Source organism: Trachurus trachurus (assembly GCF_905171665.1).
Source record: "Trachurus trachurus genome assembly, chromosome: 1".
Taxonomy (NCBI): Eukaryota; Metazoa; Chordata; class Actinopteri; order Carangiformes; family Carangidae; genus Trachurus; species Trachurus trachurus.
Genome location: NC_139891.1, coordinates 1,925,358 through 1,950,906, shown reverse-complemented (window position 1 = coordinate 1,950,906; position 25,549 = coordinate 1,925,358). Strand labels below are relative to the sequence as shown.

General features: G+C 41.7%; 1 protein-coding gene across 4 annotated transcripts in view; it reads left to right on the top strand.

The window, feature by feature from the left end:
- Nucleotides 1-25,549, top strand: part of sh3pxd2aa (SH3 and PX domains 2Aa) — a 149,840-nt gene that overhangs the window by 109,256 nt on the left and 15,035 nt on the right. For all 4 annotated transcript variants that reach the window (XM_083978282.1, XM_083978281.1, XM_083978284.1 and 1 more), the window contains 2 exons: nucleotides 9,067-9,180; nucleotides 16,819-16,902. In XM_083978282.1, the coding sequence (XP_083834408.1) occupies nucleotides 9,067-9,180; nucleotides 16,819-16,902 (198 nt within the window). The remainder of the gene's footprint in view (nucleotides 1-9,066; nucleotides 9,181-16,818; nucleotides 16,903-25,549) is intronic.

Sequence of the window (25,549 nt, the reverse complement as noted above, 5' to 3'; positions counted from 1 at the left end):
CCTATTGCCATAATCCCTATAGTTTTAGGAGTAGGTTCATTACCTTTAATTGTTGGTGCAAGCTGTTTTTAGATCGGCGGAGCAGTGACGCGAGGTGCACGGTATTTCCACGTTTCCCTCATCAAACCAAATACACAATCCAACAACTCCAAAACGCTCTTGTGCACAAGTTGTGACCTGCACATTCACCACGCTATGAAATAATAACGTATAATTATGTAACATTACAACACATGAAGCAAATACTACTTCCATACTTTTGAAATCAATCCGCCAAGCAGCCATGTCTGGAATGTAGTTCCAGCTATGCATTTACCTAAAAAACAACTCAGTCTCATAACATTCAATTTAGTGTGGTGAATGTAGGTCACAACTTGTCCACCAGAGCGTTTTGGCGTTGTTGGACTGTGTACAGTATTTGGTGAGATTGATGAGGGAAAGCTGGAAATACCATTAGCCTCCGTAGCGTAGCTCTGAGCAGCTCACGTCTCTGCCTTGCTGATCTAAAAAACAGCTTGCACCGACAATTAAAGGTAATGAACCTACTGCTATGACTATAGGGGTTATGGCAATGGGCCAATTTGCCAAAATGTTGAAATATCCCTTTAACATTTGCATTGCCCCCAGCAACAATCTGCATGTACTGTATGGCCCCCTAGGGAAAATAATTGCCCACCCATGTTCTACAGTGTTTACTGCTGGAGTTGAGGCTGTTTGTCATCCTCATGTCTTCCATACTTACAGATTCACTTTGAGTGAATGCTGACTCACAGGAGTTGGACGGGATGGAGACATGTGACTGAACATGTATGCATCAGGGAAAGTGCTGACAGAACAGAGAGCTGGCCTTTTGCCGTTGTCGTTAAAAGGACAAAAATAAACAGATTGGTTAATGATGGTTAATGTCCATATAGTCATTCTCTTTGCATGTGAGCACATTTGGCTCATTAGGCCTACCACCACACCCCATGCTGAACTTCACTGGTCAGTTTATGCATCATTCCAAACATATGCCGAGCCAAGTTATGCTTTGCTTTAATTGACTGTGAGTAATTTTTCTCCATCTGGCTGCCAATCTCTGGCCCAGATCTCCTCCTACGGGACAGATTTTCTGTGAAAACTCTAATCTGTCTACAGGCTTCTCACACATGATGGCCAGCCCACTTCTCTCAGGGCCCAGGTCTGCCTTGCTGCCATCTGCCTATTACACTGGAACTTACTGCTTTTGTATCTTTCTCATTCTATCTCTTGTACCCATATCTGTGTTTCCATTTGGTTCTTCTTCCTCCCCTCCTGTCTCCAGTCCATTCTGGCCCCTGTGAGGGTAGAAAGTGTGTGTGTATATATCTGAAGCGGGCAGCCGTTTTTCTGGTCCTCATTTATCTGCATTTACTGTGCCCACTTTCTCTAGAGATGGATTTATAGGAGAACTGGGTCCTGTCAAAAACCTTGCCATGAGTGCACATGTTGTTTTCTGCAGCTTCTCTTTTGATAGAGAGGCTACTTGATTGTTTCTGGCCTTCGGGATGTTTAGCTTCAGTGTGCATGTGTGAAGAAGACTGGAAAAAAAAGACAGCCGCCATGTGTTATTGTTCATTTTTCTGCAAACATACAACTCTCTTTTTCCCAAAACACTTGAAAACATGTGAATAATCGATCAGTTTTAATCAGCAGTGCAGCTAAAAAGAGTTGTGCGGTCAATATCTCGTCAATCAAGAACAATTTAAACTTCAGCTAAAACATTTTGTTATTATTGAGAGGTCTGATGAAAGCCTTTCACATATGGACGTCTGCAGCTCTCATCACTTTGGCATCAATCACAACCTTCTACAATGTCTTCATTGTGGACAGGGCAGCAGCTGTGATTTTAAACAGCACAAATAGATGAAGTCACGTCATTCCTGATTTAGAATTTCAGCATAGTGGAGTAGGATCACGTCTAGAAATAACCACTGTTGTTATGTTTTTGGCTCATGCTGATCAGATTTTAGATTCGTCATTAGCATTACTGTTAGGATGTTGTTGTTTTTTCTGTCTATACAAACTCACGTGTTATAGGATGAACCATGCAGCAGCTGGGGGGCGCAGTCGTCAGCACAGGAGATTTATGATTCTGTTTTTCCATGCTGTGCCAGGTGGGCTGAAGAAAAGGAAGATCTCCTCCGTTTGTCTCGGTGAGGAGAGCGCGCTCTCCTCTGTACAGGTGGCTCCAATTCCTCTTTAGCTTTTTGAGTAGTTGCAATGAATCAGGCTATGAAGCTCCTAATGTGTTTCACGTGGAATCAGCCATCCTTACTGCTGGGAAGACCTTTTTTATTCTGCAGCGAAGCAGAAAAGAAATGAAAACCATCAGTTATGAAAACACAAACTCTCCACTAAACCGCTGAAAGCTGCTTGAACCTTTCACAAAGAACACATACAGTACAGTAAAATACATTCGCAGTTTAAAGCTGATCGATGCAGCGGAAGAGCTGCCAAAGTAAAAGTCCTCTGGATGCCCAGGTTTACAAGACTGAGCACTGTACTGAAGACCAGCCTTCTTAAAGGGATACTTCACCCAAAATTGAAGCCCCGAAATGCGAAATTGTCTTGTCTAAGTCTATTTTTCAAGCTTGTTTGTAGCGGAAGCTCGTCTTCCCAGTTTGTCCAAATTTGACGAACCGGGAAGAGGGGCTTCGAGAAGCTTCCGCTACAAAACAAGCTTGAAAAATTGACTTATTTAATTTTTTTGGGGACAATTTCGCATTTCGGGGCTTCAATACAAGACGGACATTATATACGACCAGCATGGAGGTATTTGGATGTTTTTAGGTGTGTCTTTTTGTTACGAAGACAGTTGGTATCCATTTGCAGCCGTTATATGGACATGCACTGCTACGCCGAGACCCCCTGTAACTCAGAGAAGCCACGGATAACTCTGAAACTTCTCCCAGCCCTTAGTCCACATGAGGGTGAGCAGATAATGAGTGAAATTTCAATTTTGGGTGAACTATCCCTTTAAACCAGGAACCATGGTCATTATGTAATAATTGTGGTGTCAAATACATTTAAAGACAGCATGAAACCACTACTGTACAGATCCTGATCCTGAAGGGTCTAAAATGAAGTGCACTGACCTCTCCTGGAGACAGCAGCCGGCTGACAGGCTCAGGCTGGAGCAGCTACACTGACTGCAGCTACTGTGCAGAACGCTGTGTGTGTGTCGGCTCTCAGGTTGAATCAACTCCTGTGTTGACAGTGAGACATGACCCACTGTGGAGAGTTCCAGTGCAGACAGGGTTGCAGTCTGGTTATATGTGAACTTGTGTGTCTGTGTGTGTGTGTGTGCATTGGAAGAAGGTGTATTATATGGGTTGCACATAAGCTTTCAGTCAGGGCGCCTCAGGCCTCTCTGTGCCTATACACAGTAGGTACAGTACTGTATAAGGAAGGAGGAGCTGGGCTGGCTCCTCCACTGTGTCTGCTCAGTGAAAATTGAATGAGTGTTGGTAGGGATGCACTGATGCAATATTAAAGTCCCAGTATGTAACTTATTTGGCTTTTTATTAGCAAAAATCAAATATTGCTTTCATTTCACTCTAGTCGAATCACATCCGCATACAAATGAAAGCTTTCTGGTACCTTAGAATGAGTTGTTACAAATCGTTACAAATACATACTGTAAGTGGGCGATGCACCGAACCGAGGCGGCCATGTTGCATCGCCATTTTTTACGTTGAGTGGCAGCGTGACCGTAGGTAACCACGGAAACTCAGCGGAGCTGTGGGCTCGGCCTGTTAAAACTGTCACCACTGTGTAGTGTGAGGAAGGACGGAGGCACTGATGTTGCATTCAGGTGCAGTCAGGCAGACGGCCGTCGGCAAACCAACCGGATGTCATTTTACTCAACGAGAGAAAGACGGTAAAACGTGGGTCAGATAAACAATACGACATCACCATGACAACATATTGTCACGCCTGTATTGTTTTGCCTCGTGCTGGCGGACCACTTGTTTACATAGACGCTTGTTTATCCTGTTACATGCAGCGTCTGTTGTCTGTCTGACGTCTGCCCGGTTTCACGTGAATGCAACATCAAGAATACGTTCAGATATGCAACCGCACCTCTAGATGGGGGGAATTCCTACACATTATACCTTTAAGATCAGATATCGGCCCAGATATTGACTAAATATATAGATCAGGTATTGGATAATGGGTCTGATCCATTCACTTCAGTTCTGTTTGTGAGGCGTGCAGCATGCAACAACAAACAAACACAGAGCAACAACGTTTGAGAAAATTAGGGAGGTAATGTAAAAGTGAAGCCTGATGCCTTCAGGTATTGGCAGTGGGATTGAAAAGACAGATCGGTATTGGTGAATTTTTTGTTTTGTTTATTTTCACTACAGTACTTATCTAGAATGAATATTGAATTTGAATGTATTACTGTTTAGACTGCAGACTGCCTTTGTAGATGGGTGACTGTACATCACACCAGTCTGACACACATGCAATGTGGGAGGTGGGACTACACAGCACAGCACACATAGAGCTTCTCTGGAAAAAGCTTTATCTTTAATGGATAGCACATGTCAACAGCACTGAAAATTTACTTTCTGAGTATGTCAGTGATTAAATTGTTAAAAGTTAAATAGATAATGAACATAACCAAATTACCAATACCTCAAAAATATTTACTTTCAGTGCTAAAATCATGTTAATCTGAAGTAAATGGATTACCATTGTAACTGCACTGGATTATACTGCTAAATCCATCTTTTTTAAAAGACACATGTTCTGTGTTCCTGTCAGATTTCACCGTCTTTGTGGCTCTGCTGTACACTTGGCTACAATGTGACTGATTAACAAAGTGAGAATATACTTCCCCTTGTTCCTCTTTCATTCTCTGTGATACGGCACCAAGTTATACAGGCATAGTTTCCACACCATTCATGATCCCTGTTTATGTGATTAGTGTCTGACTGGGTAATTAAAAAGGGCGTGATGTGTTGATTCACCCAGGCTTCTCCAACCACAGCACAGAGCTGAGCCACATGGTTGTAAATACGCTGGATGACCTCACTCACTGCTGGAGTCAGTTTGAAAAGAAAAAGTATAATATTCAGTTTTCATTTTTGTTTCACTTTTCTGTGTGGTTCCACTCACTCTTTTACTATACTGTAACATTCACTGGGATAATGCTGTGTATTACATTATACATGCTCACAAACAAGGCATTACACCACTTGTTTTTGTTGAGCTGCAGTGTGCTCACGAAGATGTTCCTCTAGGCTGTTGTAAACAGAAATATGTCTTTTATCAGTTTCCCCTGGTAAAAAGAAAAATACAATGATAGATGCAGTAATATCACTGCAGCCTCAGGCAGAGCCAGCTGTCAACCCAGGTGCACATTAGCAATACTGTAAAATACTGCAAAACAATGTGACCTAACTGATTTTGTGACTGACAATACTACCGAATACTGTAACAGAAAAGTGTAGGTGTGACAACAAACAGGACTAATCAGTCCAACTCAAAGCAGGTTCTGTACACGGATTGGTCAGGGTGTGGATGAGAAGGCAAACTGAAACGTAAATGTGCACCAGTGTAATGTTATACCATGACATCTGATTCATTCCTGAGCGGAAAGACTTTCTGCTCCATGAGACTCCCTCAAGTCAGATTAGTCAGATTTGGGAAAAGAAACAAAGGGTAGGTAGTCTGGGAAAATGTGGACCGGACTGAAATATCTTGGCAACTACTGGATCGATTGCAGTGGAATTTTGAATAAACACTGAGAAAAAAGCTTAATTACCTTGGTGAGCCCTGGACGTTTTTCTTGAGCGCTACGCTGAGGTGGCAGTTTTTGGTCCAGACTGAAATATTTCAGAATCTATTGAATGGATTGTAATAAAACTTTTTAAAACTTTTTTTTAAAGCCTCTAGCTACAGGAGGGATTGGCATAAACCCATGTCCAGATGACTGGCCTCACACCGGAACATTTTCATGTTCTTGTCTTGTATTTCTTTCACTTTATTTTGTACAGACATGTGCCACATCTGATGCAGTGATCAGACCGTATAGGACGAATCGCCTTGTTGTTTACAGCTACTTCCGGGTAGAAAACCAGCATTCGAACAATAGTGACGGACGAGAGTTTCGCTATATGGCTATATCTAATTTTTCATGTCACTATATCGCCGTTTAGACTAATCTGATGTTTGTAAAGTCTATAAAACCAATGATTGGACCAACATTACTATTTACGTGTGCACATTTTTGTAATTAGTCATGGTTATCATAGATTAGCTGGGCTAACGGTTAGCTACCTGTTTAACTTTAATAACTCAGTGACTCAATAAACGCTCCATGAAAACATATTTTCTCCAGCGGATATCTTAGTTACAACATGACTGAGCTAACTTGTTAACTGGAGTAGTTTCATGGCGTGTCCGACAACGGGAGGGTTTTAACAGCTGACGTCCTGATGTTAGCTTAACTACCGCCGTTAGCTTAGCTACCGTTAGCTGTCCCTGTCAGCTGAGCCAGTGATGCTTTTTAGACACTGTGATTCCCCCAAACTGAATAAATACAACACATAGCAACACAAAACACACACACAAAAATAGGGTTAGGGTTATCATTTCAGGTTTGTCTAAATGGTGATAGGGCATGAAAAATATGATATATAGCTAAACTCTCGTTCGTTACTTGATCTCATTCAAATTACGTACTGGTTTTCTACCCAGAAGTAGAATGTAAACAACAAGGCGATTCGGTCTATAGGTTCTCAAACTTTTTCACATAAAGGACCCCTAAATTGATACAAATCAGACCACAGACCTCCACTGGACAAAATGTTGATGCAAACACCACAAATATTTGTTCTGAGTCTGAAGAACATTACTTTTTTAGTCAATGTACGTTCATATTAGGGCCAATGGTGTGAACTTTTGTAAATATTATAGAGAAATTTCTGGAAAAAAGTGGTAGGCTACAATTTCTCCCAAAATGTTTTAAACGTTTCTAGAAAAGAGTGGTTAAAATTCTTAAAAACAAACAAAAAAATCTACAAAAAAGTGGTAAGATTTCAACAAAAAAGGTAAAAAAAAAAAAAAAGATTTTTACACTGTGTCATGTGCTGTGTCATGTGCTTGGCCCCATATGTCAGTCCAATGTCAGCGGTGGTTTTGGTCAATATGATGTTGTAATATGAAGAACTGCAGAAAACAAACCTGCTCAGGCCTGGCTGTACTGGTAACGACACAGTTTACAAATCAGATTTTGGGGGAAATTCTCCATCATCCCTCATCCATTTTTAATTTCCTTTTTCCAAATGTTGTAAATATAAACTATGTGGAGGGACTGTCAAACAACACTTTTTTTTATTCAGATGAAGATCAGTTAGACTCTGCACAGCCAGCACCATCTGTCGTCTCCCATCCACACAAGTGCCGTCTGACGCAGTCCTTCAAACAGGACATGCTGAAATATCTTCAAACAGTGCCAATCAAATCTAAAAACAAATTCATATCTAAATGAAATTGTTGATTGGCATGCACGCACTCTGCAGGTGCCAGATACAGTAATGATATGCTGCATGCATTTAGCAACCTATACTTAGCATGTTTTATAATATAGATGTTGATGGAGAGATACTTCTTGCAGATTAGGAATAGAAATACATCAGAGGAAAGTTCTTTAATGCAGATGAGTACTGTTGCTCCAATGATGTTGGGTAACCTGGGTGATAATGCGATGAAGGCGCATGATTCACAGTAGACTGGAACAGATATGATCTGTCTCCTATCTCCCTTTGGAAAGATTCTGTGGCCAGGAATCAGGTTGTGGTGAACACCTGGACATGTTGGTCTGTGGAGCTGCAGCTCTAACAAGTTACACAAGTACAGGCTGTGGTACAGTACCTGCTAATCAGTGCATAATTAAGTCTCTTTCCAAGATGTATGTAGGGTTTTTAAAGTCAGAGTGGCTCGAAAGTAATAAAATATCCATCGACTGATTGATTATACTGACTGATGAATCACAGAACTCCTTTGACATGTCTGGATCAAACCACCAAAGTGTGGTCATGCCTAAGATTGGTGAATGTGGAAAGTTCTCTTAAATCAGAATAAATGTGCTGAGGGTGGCACAGTGGTGGTTATAGCTTCTCACCTCTCAGCAACAAGGTTTATTTGCGGAGTTTGCATGTAGAGCTGCAACAATTAATTGATTAATCAAACAATAATCGATTATTATATTAATCGTCAACTATTTTAATAATCTAATAATCAGTTTGAGTAATTTTGAGTATTTTTTTAAAGAAGAAAAGGCAAATTTTTCTGATTTCAGCTTCTTAAATGTGAATATTTCTGGTTTCTTTGTCCCTTTATGACAATAAACTGAGTCTCTCTTTGGTTTGTGGACAAAACAAGACATTTGAGGACGATCAACTTGTGGTTTGGGAAACACTGATTGACATTTTTCAACATGTTTTCAGTCCAAAGACATGCACACTAGTTCGACTGGTTAAATTGCCTGTATGTGTGTGTTTGTGTGTGTTGTTTTTCATTCATGCCCCCTCAAACCAAATGTGATTATCTGGTGATGTCCTAACTAATGTCTTGTAAGACTTAACATCTGGTCAGAATTGTAATTATGCTCAATCTATGGTGAGACTGTGAGCATGGTAAACATGTAGCTGCTGAACATCATCACTACGAGTGTGTTGCCATGCTGACAGCAGCCAGCACCGTGCTGCCACCCTGTCATACTGCACCAGGCTGATCTCTGCAGCTTGGAGGATAACAGCAACACACCAGCCCAAAATATTAGGCATGCATTATTTTTACACAAGCTGAATGTGCAGTAGTGCCAATGCACGCTCATTTACAGTCAGTGCTACATCTGACAGACAATAGCAAAAGATGATGATGAGTAATTTCCATTGTTTGCTGTAAATCATTTTTGGAATGACGCTCAGTGCCGTCCCTGAGGACTTGGTGTTTATTAGCAGCACTAAAATGTTCATCTCTCTCTTTTCTCATCTTTCTTTCTTCCTCTCTCTATCTCTCTCTTTCTAGGTTGGTGGTTTGTCAGCACAGCAGAAGAGCAGGGCTGGGTGCCGGCCACATACCTGGACTCCCAGAATGGAACTAGAGATGATTTGGATCTTGGCACTTCCAGGACTGGAGAGGGTTAGCGCAGACACGAACACACACACAGACACACACACAAACACAACATCATTAGATTCATAAAACACAAAGACATAAATGTCATTCTGGTTGTTATTTGAGAAGAACAGGACATGTTTTCTCAATAACAGCTTATAGGGTTTGCTCACATTTCAGTCCAAACACACAGTAAACAAAATTGACTCGCACACACTCACAAACACACTCCCAGTCACGTATTAGGAACCTCCTAGACCTGTCGCAGCTCACAATGGTGAAATGGTACCACACCGCAGCCAAGGGGGTTTGCAATATTTTGGCACCGCAGAAAATTCCTTTGTCCTCCCCTGGGAGGCTGCAGCTCTTGCAGGAGTCTTGTTTTGTTGTGACCCTTTCCTTCCAAATGTTTAGTCTGTCTAACTGCTGGAGTTTAGCGTTTCATCACTGTGCCATCAGCTCCTATCTGCTCTCAGACAAAAGGAATCAAGGAGAGAGAAATAAAAGTATGACCACATGCTTGTTTAGAAATACTTACAAAACTTGTCTGTTGATACAAACATGCATGCAGTTTATGTGCAAGAGTGTGTTGTAATGGAACAAGGTACAGTAGGGCAGTTCTCTTCAGCCCTAATTCTTAAACCTTAAACCTTAACCACCACAAGTGAATAATCGACTCCGGCATAAAGTCATAAGCCTCAAACAGCCATTTGAAACTGGTAATGATATGACAGGGTGACCGCGGGTCCTTAAAAAGTCTTAAATACAAATTTACTAATAAAAGGCCTTAAAAAGTATTGAACTGTCTTAAGTTCAGTTTGTTTACGTCTTAAACATTGCTGCCTTTAACTCTTTCGCAACCACACTAATTCCTCAGCACATCAGCTCCGGACCGCATGTTTTTGGCTATTTTTTACCTTTTTTCTCACGTCGAACTGAACTCTGTACATCACCTAGAAACAAACGGTTTTCACGTGGTTGAAGAGTGACTTCCCAACGTGCTCCTCGAAAAAACGGCGAGTTTTTCCGCCGTTTCGTTCGTGAGTACGAAGGAGGAGAAGAGAGCTGGGTTTCTCCAAAAACGGAGCTCCCGCTCTAGTTTCAGAGAAAAATGCACTTTTGTGTCAAGTGGCAATCGGCTCATTTTACCGGTGCTCTGCAGTGTGGCGTCTCCCAAATCATTTCTATGGCTAAATAAGTATTTTTGTAGGCAAATCTGGGGGGTGTGGCGGCGTGGAGAGCAGCGGTGCAGCGGTGCGGGTCTCTGGCCACAGCGGAGCAGCTCTGTGACACTGCTGTGTGACTGACCGGCGATGAGTGCTCTGGGGCGGGGGCGGCCGGTCACAGCCCCCGCTGCACAGCGCTCGCTCCGCTGCACGGTGAAAACAGCAGTGATAACTGGCTTTCAGGTCCGAGTCTCCAAACCAGAAACGTTTGACAGCACCGGAAAAAGTCGCCAGATTTGTCGCCAGTCGCTTTTGTCAAAAAAAACCCCAATAAATATCATTTAGGACAATAATATTTTTGTTCTTTTTTCACATCAGCAAACACATTTGAAAAATGTTCTTGAACTCAACTGATTATTTTCATTTTACCTCACCTCACTCAGTGCCTTTAATTGGAAAGAGTATATTTTGACTTTTGGTCTCTATTTCCATCAAAGGTTAGATTTTAAATTTTGTGGAACTATGCTACATTTTTACATTAATGAAACAGCTCAAGAGTAATTGTGATGGTTATTTGTAACTTGTTCCAGGTTTTGTTGAAAACAAATGCACATGGCCGGGAGGAGGGTTAGCAAAGTAAAGCAATAGACCTGCAACGTTCCCCTTTAAAATGGTATTAAAAAGGTGAAAAGTTTTAAATTCAACTGAAGTAAGTAGTATAAAAGAGAAAGAATTTCCCACTGTTCTTGTCTATACTAAAACAGACTCAAAAGAGTTAATAACTCCCACAGCAAAACAGCACATAGCAACATCTGCACTCCAGCATGGTAACAACAGTGTTGGTGTTTACCTCTCAACATTCTCAAATAAAGACTCATGTAATCAACAAAGTGTTTTGCTTCTCCAGTAGCATTAGCTGCTACTGGCATGATGAAACAACAGAATCTCTTCCTGAACTATCCAGTTTTATATTAGGGGTTATTATATCATAAATACTGTATATTGTGAGTGGAGTGCTCAGTGAATTGCTGAGATTTGGAGGAAAACAGCAACAGTGATACAAAGAAACAGAGCAAGAAACACAAGCAGTCGAGCATTAAGATACTTTATTCACACCGCTGTGTAATAAAGTGGAGTCATTCTTAAAGTGTGGCTGGATCTGACAGCGATGTTAAAAGGTTTTCTCACTGTCCTCCTTCACTGTTACACAATGCACTCAAGTGAATTTATGTGGGAAGTGCCCAAGCTCTCTCTCTCTCTCACACACACACACACACACACACATAGACACACACATGCCTCTTTCTTTGTGATGACACTTGTTGACACTCAGCAAAACTTAGTCCTTCTAACTCGACCCTAAATCTGACTCTATCCCTGACACTAAAACTGTGGCTTTGAAGATGAGAGCCCAGACACACAAATACACACATACTTTTTCTCCTCTTCCCCCGACACCCCCCAATCCTCTGTCCCATTAGGCCTGGTGTCTTTGTGTTTGCACACATCGTCACTTCTTATTTCTGATCTCCCCCTTCTCACTTCCTGTCGTCTCTTACATTTCATTATCTCGGCGTGGTCTGTAACCTAATTCCACTGACAGCTCGGCTCGCTGGAGAGGAACCGACAGGCGCTGCCCGGGCCTCGCTGAAATTACCTCGGAATAACATTTCCCTTTGTGCACTGCCTTCCCCCTTAGCTGATATTTCAATTAGGAGGTCAACAGGATTAGGGTGGTGCTTAGTGGAATGGATGGAAGCAGAGAGAGGAAATCAAAAGGGAGAGGAAATGACAAGGAGCAGACGCACACAAAGAGAGAGGGCAGATGTCAAGCAGGAGGAGAAGATGGAGCGATAAGGGTGGACAGAAGATGGAGAAACTTGACAGTAGGAATGAGATTACCATGGTTTATAGACAGAGAGAAGATAAGAGTCATTTATGTCTGGGTGTTTGCTCTTATGGCCTCAGGGATCGCAGCAACATAGGCAGATTGCACATCATGTTATAACTGCTACTTTCCTGTATAAGGGGAGACACTACAGGTGAATAGGGTAAACATTTTAAATAATAGATATCACCATGAAACTTCCCAAGTTTATCACTTACATTAAGACAAATATTTTTTGTATTACAAGTTTTGTCAAATTTTATGTTTAAATATGTAAATGAGGCAATATCTGATGAAATATGCGCTAATTTGCATACATTTCCAGAACCAAAATCTGAAAAATGGATAGAGCCACTTTCAAAATTCTTGTTTTATTTTGTTGACACATTAGTGTCAGAAGTTTTTACAGAGGGGATTTTAGATATCTCTTTTTATCACTTTGTAAATGAGAAAATACTGTCACCAGCCCTAAAAAATCTAATTTTGCCATGTTTTTAGGAATAAAATGTTGTATAAATCAGGCTTTGAATGATATATTAATAATCCCCTCTGTAAAAACCTTCAGAATATAGACAGGAATAAAACTGGAAGGTTTGGTTTCTGTAAGTGCTGCTGAAGTGGAGATTTCGCACCCAGAGTCTGAGGAAAAACTCATTTTGAGAAAACGGCCTGTAAAGACTTGTACTGTAAAATTCCGCAGATTGTAAATGTAAATCGTACGTTTACGATTGGTTGCGGATACGGAGGAGGTGACAATTTTTGGAGCCTACATCATTGTTCAGGAGAGAGAGAGCTTTACAATGATACCTGACATGACATGGGTCAGACAACAGGCACAGCACAGTATGTCACAGTAGCTGTTAACTTCTGGTGAATTAAGGAGAAATCTACCAAAAAAAAGAGACACAATGATGTAAAATGATTTTCTACCATTTTGTTTGACTTTTATGAAAGAATATGTTAAGGAAGAAAAATAGCCAAAAATCTCAAAATTGATCAGTGCCTGTAGTGTCTCGCCTTAACAATGTCAGAACTATAAGGAGTGGATGCACAAAACAGCTACAGACTATAGAACAGTAGATCCTGTTGACATAATATTATGTAGACCAGGCTCTCAGCTACTCTCATCCTGGGACACACATTTACCTAGATTGTTAAGTCGCAACCCACTTACATAGGATTCAATCCAAGCCAATTTATTTTTCAAAAATAGCCTTCGAAAAACTCCAAAGTAGCCTACGTCATCTTTCTCAACATAAATAAGCATATTTTCATGTGCAAAGTGCATGTCAGAGCATATTGATAAGAAACCGAGGAGGACCATGACAACTGTATGTACAAAAGTGAATAAGATAAATAAAAAAACTACACAAAAAAAAGAAAAGACCCACAACAGGAGATGTTTTCACATCTCCAAGCATTGATACAAACTTAAAGAGAACAATCAAATGACGGTTACCATTGCTACCGTGCTGCACGTTTCTGACGCATGCCTGTCGAAATACGTTTTTTTAGAATAAAAGTCCAACATGCATGTCGAATATATACGTATATATTTTTTTTTTCCAACAAGCTGTTCATGACTCACCCGACTCTTGGGTCCCGACCCACCAGTTTAGAATCTATGATGTAGATCTCATCAAGTCACAGTTCATATCAGCACAGTCTGAACACATCAGGATAGAATGTAGTATGCTGCCAAAAGGTTCAACCTCCCTAATGTCTTCTGACACTGTTTTCTAAAAATAATCTTGAAATACGTTGAAATTTTCTCACTGGAATGGCAGATTTTTCTTTTTTCTTTTTTTGTGGTTTCAGACTTCATTCGAAATGGAACATCATGCTTAATAGATTTGTGTCATGGAGTGAAGAAACCACAACAAATGCAGTGTGTTTGCTCCTTTTCTCTGTTTTATATCATTGTAAACTGAACCATTGGTCAGAGAAAACTAGTGATTAAAAGATGCCACCGAGGACTCCGGGGTATTGTAAAAGAAGTTTTACCCCCGTTTTAAACATTTCACAGTCCAAACTAATTATAGTTTTATGAGGGAAAAATTCCTTTGACTTAGCTTAGGTTTGTGGTTGGACAGCAAAGCGTGAAACTGCTCTTTTTGTCACTCTGTGTGACTCGGAGGCAGCGAGTGTGTTTATGACAATCCTGGTGTAGCTAGCTGTCCATTTACTTTCCTGTCAGAGTGAAACCTAACACTGGACCAAGATGCCCACTAGCTGACTGTGATGATGTGTGAGGGGGAGAAAATGGAAAAAGTAAGCTGATGACTTCAGTCAGCTGTGACTTTTGTTTTTCTTTACAGTCAGGGGGGAGGGGGTTAGAAAGGAAGGGTGAAGTATGTAAATGGTAAATGTATTAAAGGGATAGTTCACCCAAAATTCAAATTTCACTCATTATCTACTCACCCTAATGTCAACTAATGGCGCATTTCCACTAGCACGATTCGGCTCGGTACGGCACGGCTCGGCACGGCTCGGCTCGGTTTGGTTGTGTTTCCATTACAACTGAGTATCACTAGTGCCGCCGTGACGTCATTTACACGGCGCCTAGCAACGCTCTAAACTCTGTAAATATATAACTTTAGCAACATTTGAATCATTTTCAGGCGAGAAAGTAGTCGTTTAGATCCCCAACGTGTTGAAAATCTGACAAAATACCAGCTGTTTACAATTTTGTTTCAACGAAGTCGGCGTTACTAAAGCTAGCCGTAGTGAGCAACGCACTTCCGGTTTTTTTCACAAAATAAAATACCCGTTGCCTTTTATCATAAGGAAAGCCATTACGATAGAATTGGTGCTTTTACTTTGAAAACAGGAAGTGAACCTACCCTCGCTGTAGCTAGCTTTAAACCGCCGTTTTGCTCGGACCTGGAGCTTCACTTCTCCGAAAAACATCGGGGCAAACTTCTAAACAGCCGTCGTTTGGATAAACTAACCGCACATGGGGATCTAAACAGTTACTTTCTCGCATGAAAAAATATTAAAACTTAATAAAGTCACGTAATAACAGAGCCAGTCTCAATATAAATTCTCTGGTAATAACAGGCTTCAGGCTTCAGCAGGAACATTTCTGTTGTCGGTCGTCGCTTCCAGTGACGACACTCATCGGCCAATCAGTGGAAGGCAGTCGGCTGACGTCACGTTTTAGTAACGCTTCGGCTCGCTTGGAACCAGGGCTGAGGTGATACCAAAAATGTACCCGGTTGCAGGTACTGCGTGCTAGTGGAAACACGCAATAGCGCGCCGAGCCGTGCCGTACCGAGCCGAACCGTGCTAGTGGAAATGCGCCATAAGAGCTGTGAGAATTTTCAGAGTCCTCCGTTCCTTCTCTGAGTTACGGGGGGGTCCACGCAGCAGTATTTGTCCATATAATGGTTGTGAATGGATACCAACTTTCTTCGTCCAAAAAGACACACCAAAAAACATCCAAACACCTCCATAGTGCTCGTCTGTAATGTCCCTCTTGTATTGAAGCCCCGACATGAGAAATTGTTCCGAAAAAAATTAAATAAGTCTATATTTTAAGCTTGTTTGTAGCGGAAGCTCCCAGTGTCTCGCTTCACTGCTCTTCCTGTGTCAGTGCAAATCTCTCGTGATTTGCACTGACCGGCCGAACAATTTCTCATGTCGGGGCTTCAATACAAGAGGGACATTACAGACGAGCAGTATGGAGGTATTTGGATGTTTTTTGGTGTGTCTTTTTGGACAAAGAAAGTTGGTATCCATTGACAACCATTATATGGACAAATACTGCTGCGCGGACCCCCCCGTAACTCAGAGAAGGAACGGAGCACTCTGAAAATTCTCACAGCTCTTATTCGACATGAGGGTGAGTAGATAATGAGTGAAATTTGAATTTTGGGTGAACTATCCCTTTAACAGCACTCTGCCACCACCAAAAGTCAACATTAGGCATACGGTGATGGGATTTATTGCAGCTGCGGTGAAGCTTTATCTATTAACAACTCAAAGTCCATTCTCCTGTCCCTGAACAACACTAAGTCGAAACTTAGGATATGGATTGAGCTGATAATGTGGCTTATCTCTCAATAAGGCTGTTCTCAAATCTGTGTTGAAGTGTGAAATAATGACTGAAATTGGGCCAATTAAGACTCAGAAATCATTAAATGCATCTGAAATGTCAATAAATGAAGCTCATTTTGTAAAAGAGCAAACACCAGTGAGGAAACTTGTCTGGCTTACTAATGATGTCAGTTCATCACTCAGTCTGTGGCGTTTGTGTTTACGGCTGACCCCACTGTTGCAGTTCAGCCAATAGAATGACACAAATACAATAACTGCATATCAGATGGTACAGAACTGTAGCGCTGGTTAGCCTCAATCCACAGTAAATATTATAAATAACACTTTACATTCACTGACTTGACCATGTTAAACAAATAGAATTAATTGGGTGTATTTGCCTCGCAGCTGTTTATTTGTCCCTTAGAAACCTTTCCTCTGCTACTGACAACAGCTTTTTTATTAATGTCTTTGTTCACTTTTCTAATTTATGCTTCTCACACTAACTCCATGTTTGTTTTTCTTTTTTTTGTTTGTTTTCTCTTTTGGTTTGCTCCTCATCCTCATCAGTTACTAAGAGACGCAAGGCACATCTGAAGAGGCTGGACCGCCGCTGGACCCTCGGGGGTATAGTCAACCGTCAGCAGAGCAGAGGTGAACAGAGAGATCAGGAGCACGCACACACACACACACACACACACACACACACACACACACACACACACACACACACACACACACACACACACACACACACACACACACACACACACACACACACACACACAGAATCTGGCTGCTTGTTCTCCTTTCATGAGCTCAGCAGTTGAGAGCCCACTCATGTATATCCATCCATCCGTTTTCTCCGGCGTATATCCCGGCCGGGTCACGGTGGAAGCAGGTGAAGAGGGGTTTTTCAGACGTCCCTCTGTCCTGCAGCACTTACCAGCTCCTCCTGAGGGATGCTGAGGCGTTCCTAGGTCAGGACAGATATATAATCCCATCAGCAAGTTCTAGGTCTGACATTTGTTCTGCCCTACAAAGCAAAAAGGCAGTAACTACACAGAGTTCCGAACTGAGAAAAATGACTTTAAAGTTATCCTGTTGTCCAGCCTAAGTAGTTGTAGGTAGATTATTGGACATGTGTCAGTTTTGTTACTTTGTATTAGCTTATTCTTTGTATATATTAATTCTCACATTTGATTTGATGTTTTACCCCTATTTTGCAGTTACTGTAGTCTTGCTTTGTATTACTTGCCAAAAATGTGGCACCATACCAAGGAAAAGGGCAATAACTGCAGATTCTTCAAAAACTATTCTGTCACAACTTGTGCTCTCTCTCTGTGTTAGATACACTGCATTTGGACTAATTGCAACCATTTGTTTCCCTGAACATGGATATACCAAACCCAAAGTAATCTGACCATTTTAGGCCAACATTTTCCACCCGGAAGCTGTTCTGGTGCTGAAATTGCTGCTTAAAGTGTCTCACATTCCTAAACTGTATCAAGGCCCAAATTAGGACAATTTATTTTGAATAGTACCACATTCTTATGTATGAATATTAGACTAATTTGTATCTAGGTGTGTTAGATCTAATGTATCTGCTAGCTAATAGCCTATACAAATCACATTAACTTTAAAGCACCGTCAACTTCACTTTGAAGCAATATATAGGCAAGTTAGGCTAACTCCAATTCAACAGAGCAAAACTAAATAATTTTGATTGAGTAATGATAATGAGGAAATAGCCTATGGGAAATCATAAATATATTTTTATATTCAGAAGAAGAAACTGTGCACTAAATAAATGCTTAGTGGAACCAATGTGTTTGAGCACGAGAGCTCAGGGGGACGTGCCCAGGAGCAGCGTTGTGCCTGAACGCGGTCGCTCATGAACTCGTTCATATTTTGGGCAAACGTGAACTGAACGTACTGTATTTCCACTTGATGAACGTTATTCTGAACGCGTTCATTCTGTCGATTGTGAACGGCGCTCTCTCAGTGTGCCAGATTTCCATAGAGCCTTCCGGGCAAAAACCTAGCTACAACACATTGTAAACAAGTGTTAATACGGAAAAACCAGTCAATCTGGCAACACCTATCAGCTGTTTGGATCAGCGGCGCATGGAAGAGGCGGAGTGATACAGCGCGTGGCGGAGCCTGTCTGTGTGGAGGAATACTGACCCAGTTGGTTAGTAAAAGATAAACGGGGGTTAGAGAGGGAAGTCCAAGTCATTTGACATATTTGAGAATTTTATAAAATAGTAACACAATAGTAACTTTTCCTGGTAATTACTTTAATTTGGTTCTAACTCAGTTGGGGAAAGTAAAGTAGTAACTATAACTAATACTACTGGTTAAAACTGCTAAAATAATTGCTGTCTGTGGTTCAATATGGGCTGAGGCAATCATTTTGAAAAATAATAGCTTGTAGCAACATATTGAAAAAAAAAGAAAAGAAAAAAGACTTCACTTCACCGTATCTATGGCTGATCCATTCCAGCTGCGTGTATCTGTAATCTCATTCAACTGCTCCCATGCAGCTCAACTCCATCTTTACAGAGCACAGCGGTCCAGTATTCATAGTGTCCACATCACTGCTGATGAAGCACCTTGTTACTCTTGTTAGTTTCACTTTGTTGAATATCACTTTAGTACATTATAACCATATTAACCTGGAGGTATCAGCATTTCTTCTCATGGTACTCAGGATGCTGCTTATAATTAACAAGCTCTTTCACATGAACAAGCTTAATGAGGCCAGTTGATAACCAGCTGTTCACACACAGACACAACACTTGAACCCAAAAGATGCATGACTCTCTGGAACAGGCAACTGTTCCAAATCAGCAGGTGAAAGGTGTAATCCACCCAAAACACTGGTCGAACACAGTGATCACATCACAGATTTTTTTTTGTCAATTCTCACATTTAGGGGTCAGGAAGGCAAGTCAAACACCTAAATAAAGAGCCTTCAAAAAGTGATATTGCCATAATATGCCCCCTTTAAATCCTGTGAATGGAACATAATTCACTCTGCCTTTAGCTGGCTGTGAAGAGAATCACCAGAGTAAAGTAAAGCCATATGGTCTGCGAGTTGTACATCAAAAATCTGTTCTATTGTTTAAAAAAAGGGCAGCACAAAGACATGCAGATTAGTTTGATTGGTTACTCTAACTTGCCTGTGTGAATGTGAACGTTGTTTCTATGTCCACTGTGTGAACTTAAGAAGTGTAGATGGGTAAATGAATATAAAAACAGGGGCAGCTGCTTTAATGTGTCGTTTGGTGTTTTGGTTTTGAGCTGCAAAAGCTCTTGCATATAGATTATTTTGTCCCACATACATGTTATTCTAAAGGTTTATTGTATGTATTGTAAAATGTGAGATTTCGGGGTCTAGGTTCTGTATTAACGCAGAGGAAGTCCACAGGGAAATGCCTGTCTGTGTTCAGAACTGAGCCTTAGGATGAGCCACTGGGACTATTTTAACTTTGTGATGTCACAACAAACCAGTGACCACCAAGGGGGCAGTTGTCGGTCTGAGAAGTGAAGCTCACTTCCGCGTTAAAAAAACTGCAATCCCCCCGGCTTCCTCTGGGGGCTGGTGTCAGAAGGGAGCATTCCCCATAGACCCCCATGTTAAAATAGCCGACTTTACATCCTCAATAAACATGATCAAAGCCTGGTACCATTACATTTTTTGGTGTCAACCAATGGGTGACGTCACGGGTGCTACGTCCATTATTTTTACAGTCTATGCTGACCACTTGCAACCATACCCTAAAGCCCCGCCCACCAGTTCAAAACAGAGACTTTTTTCTGATTGGCTGAACAACTTGTTGTTGCCAGAGCTCCAGAAAGAAGTTCTTAAAACTACTAATACATATTTTAATGGAACAACACCCCAATTAAAACAGATTTGGATAGGTGTAAGATAAGGAGCCTTTAAGTGATAAAATGTGGACAATAATTCCCCCTGAAAAAAATTATAGATAGCTAGTAATCACAGTGTGTGAACTCATTCACTCCTTCCCCATATTCTCTAAAAAACAAACATACCAGCCCCTCCTGTGGCCCCATTGTTCTGTTCTTTCACATATTTTGCAGCCACATGGTAAACAATCGTATTTATATAGTCGGCCAACAACAGCTGACCCTGACTATCTATGAGGAGCAGCATATTGGGTGGCCATGAGTCAGCTCCGACAGTAAAACCTCAAATCTCACTCCATCAAACTTGGACACTGCTCAGCTCACACTGAAAAACAAAGTAATTGGACTGAATGTAACAGATCTGGATGATTACGACTATTCAGCTCCCACGGCACAATAGCAACAACCTTGACGACCACTGAGCCCCATGAACAAATGATTGTATAACGGCGTTGCTACTTAATTAAGGCAAGCTCCCTAAGGTTTAAGATGATGCTAATGACTTTTTCATTTTGCTTGTAGTTCTTTAGAAAAGAGGGCAGAAGTGTAAATGTTATTTCATGCTTTTATAGCAAAGTATTTGCTTGGTTACCTGCAGTTTTGTTGAGTCACTGTTGCTGTAGTTCTGAGGGAGAGACTATGTGTCACCTCTCTTGGGGCGCATGTCTGGGTGCAGGATTAGTCAGGCTCTTGAATAAACACCTTGTAGTTACACTTTGTTTATAGTAGCCTTCCCTGGACCTGTGCAACCTCTAAATGCTCTAACAGCAATTTGGGTTTCTGGTTATTATAATAAAGCCTGGCTGTGGCCCGGATGGTGTTATCACCCTCTCCCAGGTGCTGACCAGTTGGGCAGCAATGCAGTAGATTAGAGATTAATCAGAGGGAGAAGGAGCAGGACAGAACCAGGTGGAACGGTGTGTGCTTCTACTTCTAGAGACTGGTGCTGAACAGGAGAGAAAGGCGTTGAGATAAAAAAAAAAACAACAACTTGGGCCCCTGCTCCCTGGTTTTCAAGTCACTGAAACAGAATCAGCAGCTCAGGCGGTTGATGAAAGGTTGGCTGCACATGTGTCTAAAATGTGGTTTTGTGGAGCACAACACTGGCAGCCGTTGTCATCCCTGACACAGTTGATTTGGGAATTCTAACCAGCAACCTCGCTCACAGGTTCAAGTGACTAAGTCTCACCATTTACAGTACTATGCCGTCATATGGAGCGGAATCAAAGCACATGAAGCATACAGTGAATCGGGGTCAGTGTTGGAGCCACGTCTCCTCCGGCGTTACCTAACCAGACATGTCTCCCAGCACTGCACAGTGAGAAAAGGAGGAACGGGGAGGAAGTGTGAAAGTGGAGCAGCAGCCCAATCTGCCCACTGTATTTAATCACACAGACCTCAGCGTCTGCAGAGTGTAGGCTACATGAGTCACCTGACTGGCTGTCACCAGCACAGAATAAGGCCATCAACACTTGGAGGCCAATCACTGCACCTAGTTTTTTAAAGGGATATGCCAAAAAATGTTGTGTGTCTTGCCTCACTCCCGAGTCCATGACAAGCAGATAGACACCATCCTTTCGACTGTGCGTGCAGTAGCAAGGGAGATACAGGCTTATTTTGGTTCAAACTAGCTACATTGAGGGTAGGTTAGCTTCCTATTTCAAAGTAAAAGCACAAATTCTATCGTCATGGTTTTCTGTATGTAAAGGGCTACGGGTGTTTTATTTTGTGAAAGTAACCGGAAGTGCGTTGGTCACAACGGCTAGCTTGAGTAGCGCCGAATTCGTCCAAACAAAATTGTAAACAACTGGTATTTAGACAAATTAACAACACACTGCTGATCTAAACGGCTACTTTCTCGCTCGATAAAGTGATATATTTACAGAGTTTAGAGCTAAAATGAAATCAGCTTCTGACTGCTGATTTCGGCTCAGGTAGGAGGCAGGCTAACACTACCTATACACTTCCAGCGTTTGAGCTAAGCTAATTAGCGGTGCGCCAGCTCTACCCGTATCTCCCATGTTACTGCACGCACAGTCGAAAGGATGGTGTCTTATCTTATCTATCTATCTATCTATCTATCTATCTATCTATCTATCTATCTATCTATCTATCTATCTATCTATCTATCTATCTATCTCCTAATACCTTACAGCACTTTGGAATCCTACACAGGAGCAGTGAAGCATTAGTGTTACAGTAAAAAGGACAAAAGCTTCTAGGCGGATATGAAGAGAGTATATCATGAGGCTAAACCTGTCACACAGTATGAAGTACTGCCCCACTTAGCATAACACTGGCCCCTGTGATTATACACTACAATCCTAACTGCAACATGTTACTGCCTTTACTGTAAAAGTGATAGGCCTACATGCTTTTACACCCCTATCTGTCCAATTCATTTGCCAAAAAAACGGTAAAACAAAGAGAAATTTGACTGATAGTGTAATTACTTTCATTCTTAGCTGTTATCTCAAAATGTTTTTATATATAGATGTCACTCTAATGTCATTACAGTAAGTGTGTGTGTACTGCATATTGTGACATTGTTACACACTGACAACCAGAGAAGCTGCACACTTCCTGGAGCGATTGGCTCTGTGTTTGGGGTGAACGAGGACACCTGGATTGGAATTTCCTTTTTAATTCATCATTCGTTGCTAAATGTAGGCCAGTATTTCTATTCATGAGACTTGACATGCGTTGGATGTGCTATCATCAGGTGTTGCCATTCAGAACAGTTCAACACTGTTTTTCTTTAGATGTCATCTTCCACATTTTGTGTTTTAAAGATATCTGACAATTAAACTCACCATCAACTGACATTATAAGGGTTTCTATGCCGATAAATGCTTTATAAACTCAAAACTGTGTTGAGGAGATGCTCCCTGTGTCAAAATTAAAAGCATGTTCAGTATCTTCCACCCTAACACCTCTGGGCCCAGGGTGTATCTTTCACATTACACAGAGAGAGCAAGGATCAGTGACTCAGCAGCTTCCCTTTGCCCCATGGCCTGTTCCCAAGTTAAAACCACCATCCTGCCATGCAACCACCTCCTCTTCTGTACATTTAATAAATGTCACTGCCTCCCTCTCAGGCACTTGTGTGTAATGTCTACTCACGTTCTTATTTTTCGCCTCCCCCTTCCCAGATCCCCAATTCTTCTCCCCATCTTCCTTGTCTCCCAGTGTATGGGACTACTTTTTGCATGATTAATTGATATGGATGAATATCAACAAATGAAGCCCGAAGATTGAGGGGGTTGTTTCTTTAAAGTCTGCTGATTTCATCGGCATCTGTGTAAGAAACTATTGCATTGTAGTGGAGGAGACCAGAGATGGAATGTGGAGTCAGAAATATGTCAAACATTGTTTCACCATTTCAATCATTTATTTTTAGATGTGAATCTAAAATGTGAAAAATGTGGAATCTGAAAATACATTTGATCCATTTTTAATAATTTAGGGTATTTTTATTGGGGGGGGAATTCATGTTTTTCAGAAATTGGGGGGGACCCCCCCGTCCCCCTCCGGGATCTGCACCCATGACTATGGCTGTTGTTATACAGGTATAACATCCTCACAGGTGATCAGAAATACAAAATAGCATCATGCTGGAACACTGTGCACATCCATTTTTTGATGCAGGTCCATTCTCATGTTTTTGATTGAAAGCCATGTGATCAGAAATGAGAGGCAGCTGTATTGTAAATGAAACACATTTGGTATCCAGATCTGTTCACCAATGGCAGTCGGATTTCAGCTGGTTAAAAAAAAAATCAGCAAATAGAGTCATTTTTATTTGTGTGGGTCTGTGACTGTAACTGTGTGACATATTCACTGAGGCAAACTTGTCTTTGCTGAGATGCTGTTAGAGAGACTCTGAAAACCCACTGGGTACCTTAATGATTTATCAGTTGGAGGAAAACACACTGATGAAGCTACATGAACCGTTAGGGAAGATTTCTATAACCACTGGCCGGTTTGCAAACAAGTTGAGCTGCTGGACAAATAAGTTATTTTTCCACCATCAAAAAGAGTCTGAGCATGAAAAGTGCAGCTGCTGCTGACTGGACTTGTGTCAAACTCAGAGTCTGTGGATTTTCCAGTTCTTCACCACAACTTTCTGTCTGTGTTTCACGCCTGTCGACATGTTGTCGACTTTCTCTGTCAGCCTGACCTTGCCTCAACTTGGTTCTCCTGTGCCTCCATCAGACCTGTTAGTAACAAACACTATGTGCAGGTGGTGTTTTGTGCTTGACTGTTAGGAAGTTAGGACAACCTCACCTCTGCTCTGATTAAATGTATGTTATCTTGAAAGTTGTCGCAGAAAATAAGACTTGCAGTTGGTGTTCGACCGACCAAATTTCAGTTTTTCCACCCTCTCCTCCTCTTCTCCTGCACTCTTTCTGTTCTCTGAATGGAGGTGCCACTGCCCCTGCCTGATAATGTATTGCTGAGCAGGCAATAAGAAATGGGTGAGTGAGATTTTACAGCTCTGCACAGACACTTGCAGCTTCCCCGCAGCTTGATTTAGTAGCGCTGGCAAAGGACAAAAACGCTGATCATGTAGGACTTATGTTCTCAGAGAATGCAGCGTAGTGATGGAGGAACGCCGGTGTGTGTGTGTGTGTGCTGACAGGTTTCTCAGATGTTTTATGCGGATGACAAGGATGTGATCATAAGATCTGGATGATAAATTGCGGCTTGTTTGGAATTCAGATTAAACTTCTGAACTTTCTTTTTGTTAGCTCTGACACACACAAAGTCAGGTGTGGGCGTCGTGACCTCTCCGGGGGTCTGACAGCAGCGTGACCTCACTGTGTTTTCAGTCGGGGTCGTGACTCCGTCCCTCCCTGTCCCGCCCTGGTGACGGCAGGCTGCACCATCACTTCCAGTCCAGCAGCTCCCTAATCTGATTTATAAAGTCCAACTGACTACACACTCATCTTACTGTCCTGTCCCCTGCAGTGAGACGCTGGGGCCAACACACACACACAGACAGGGACCCTGAGGCACACGCACCGCCAGCTACAGACTCAGATACAGATGTGATTAATTAAAGGAATAGTTCAACATTTAGGCAAATTCGCCTATTGCCATAATCCCTTAGTGTTAGGAGTAAATTCATTACCTTTAATTGTCGGTGCAAGCTGTTTTTAGATCGGCGGAGCAGAGACGCGAGCTGCTCAGCTAACACAATGGAGGCTTGTGTTATTTCTCTTTCTCGTAACGTTCCATTATTATTTCTTATTACACGGCTCTATTGAATGCTGCTCTCTGATTGGTCCAGTGCTGCGTTCTGCGGTCCGTTATTTCTGTATAATGACCGTCGTCAAGTATAATGACCGTTGCTAGGGACGCC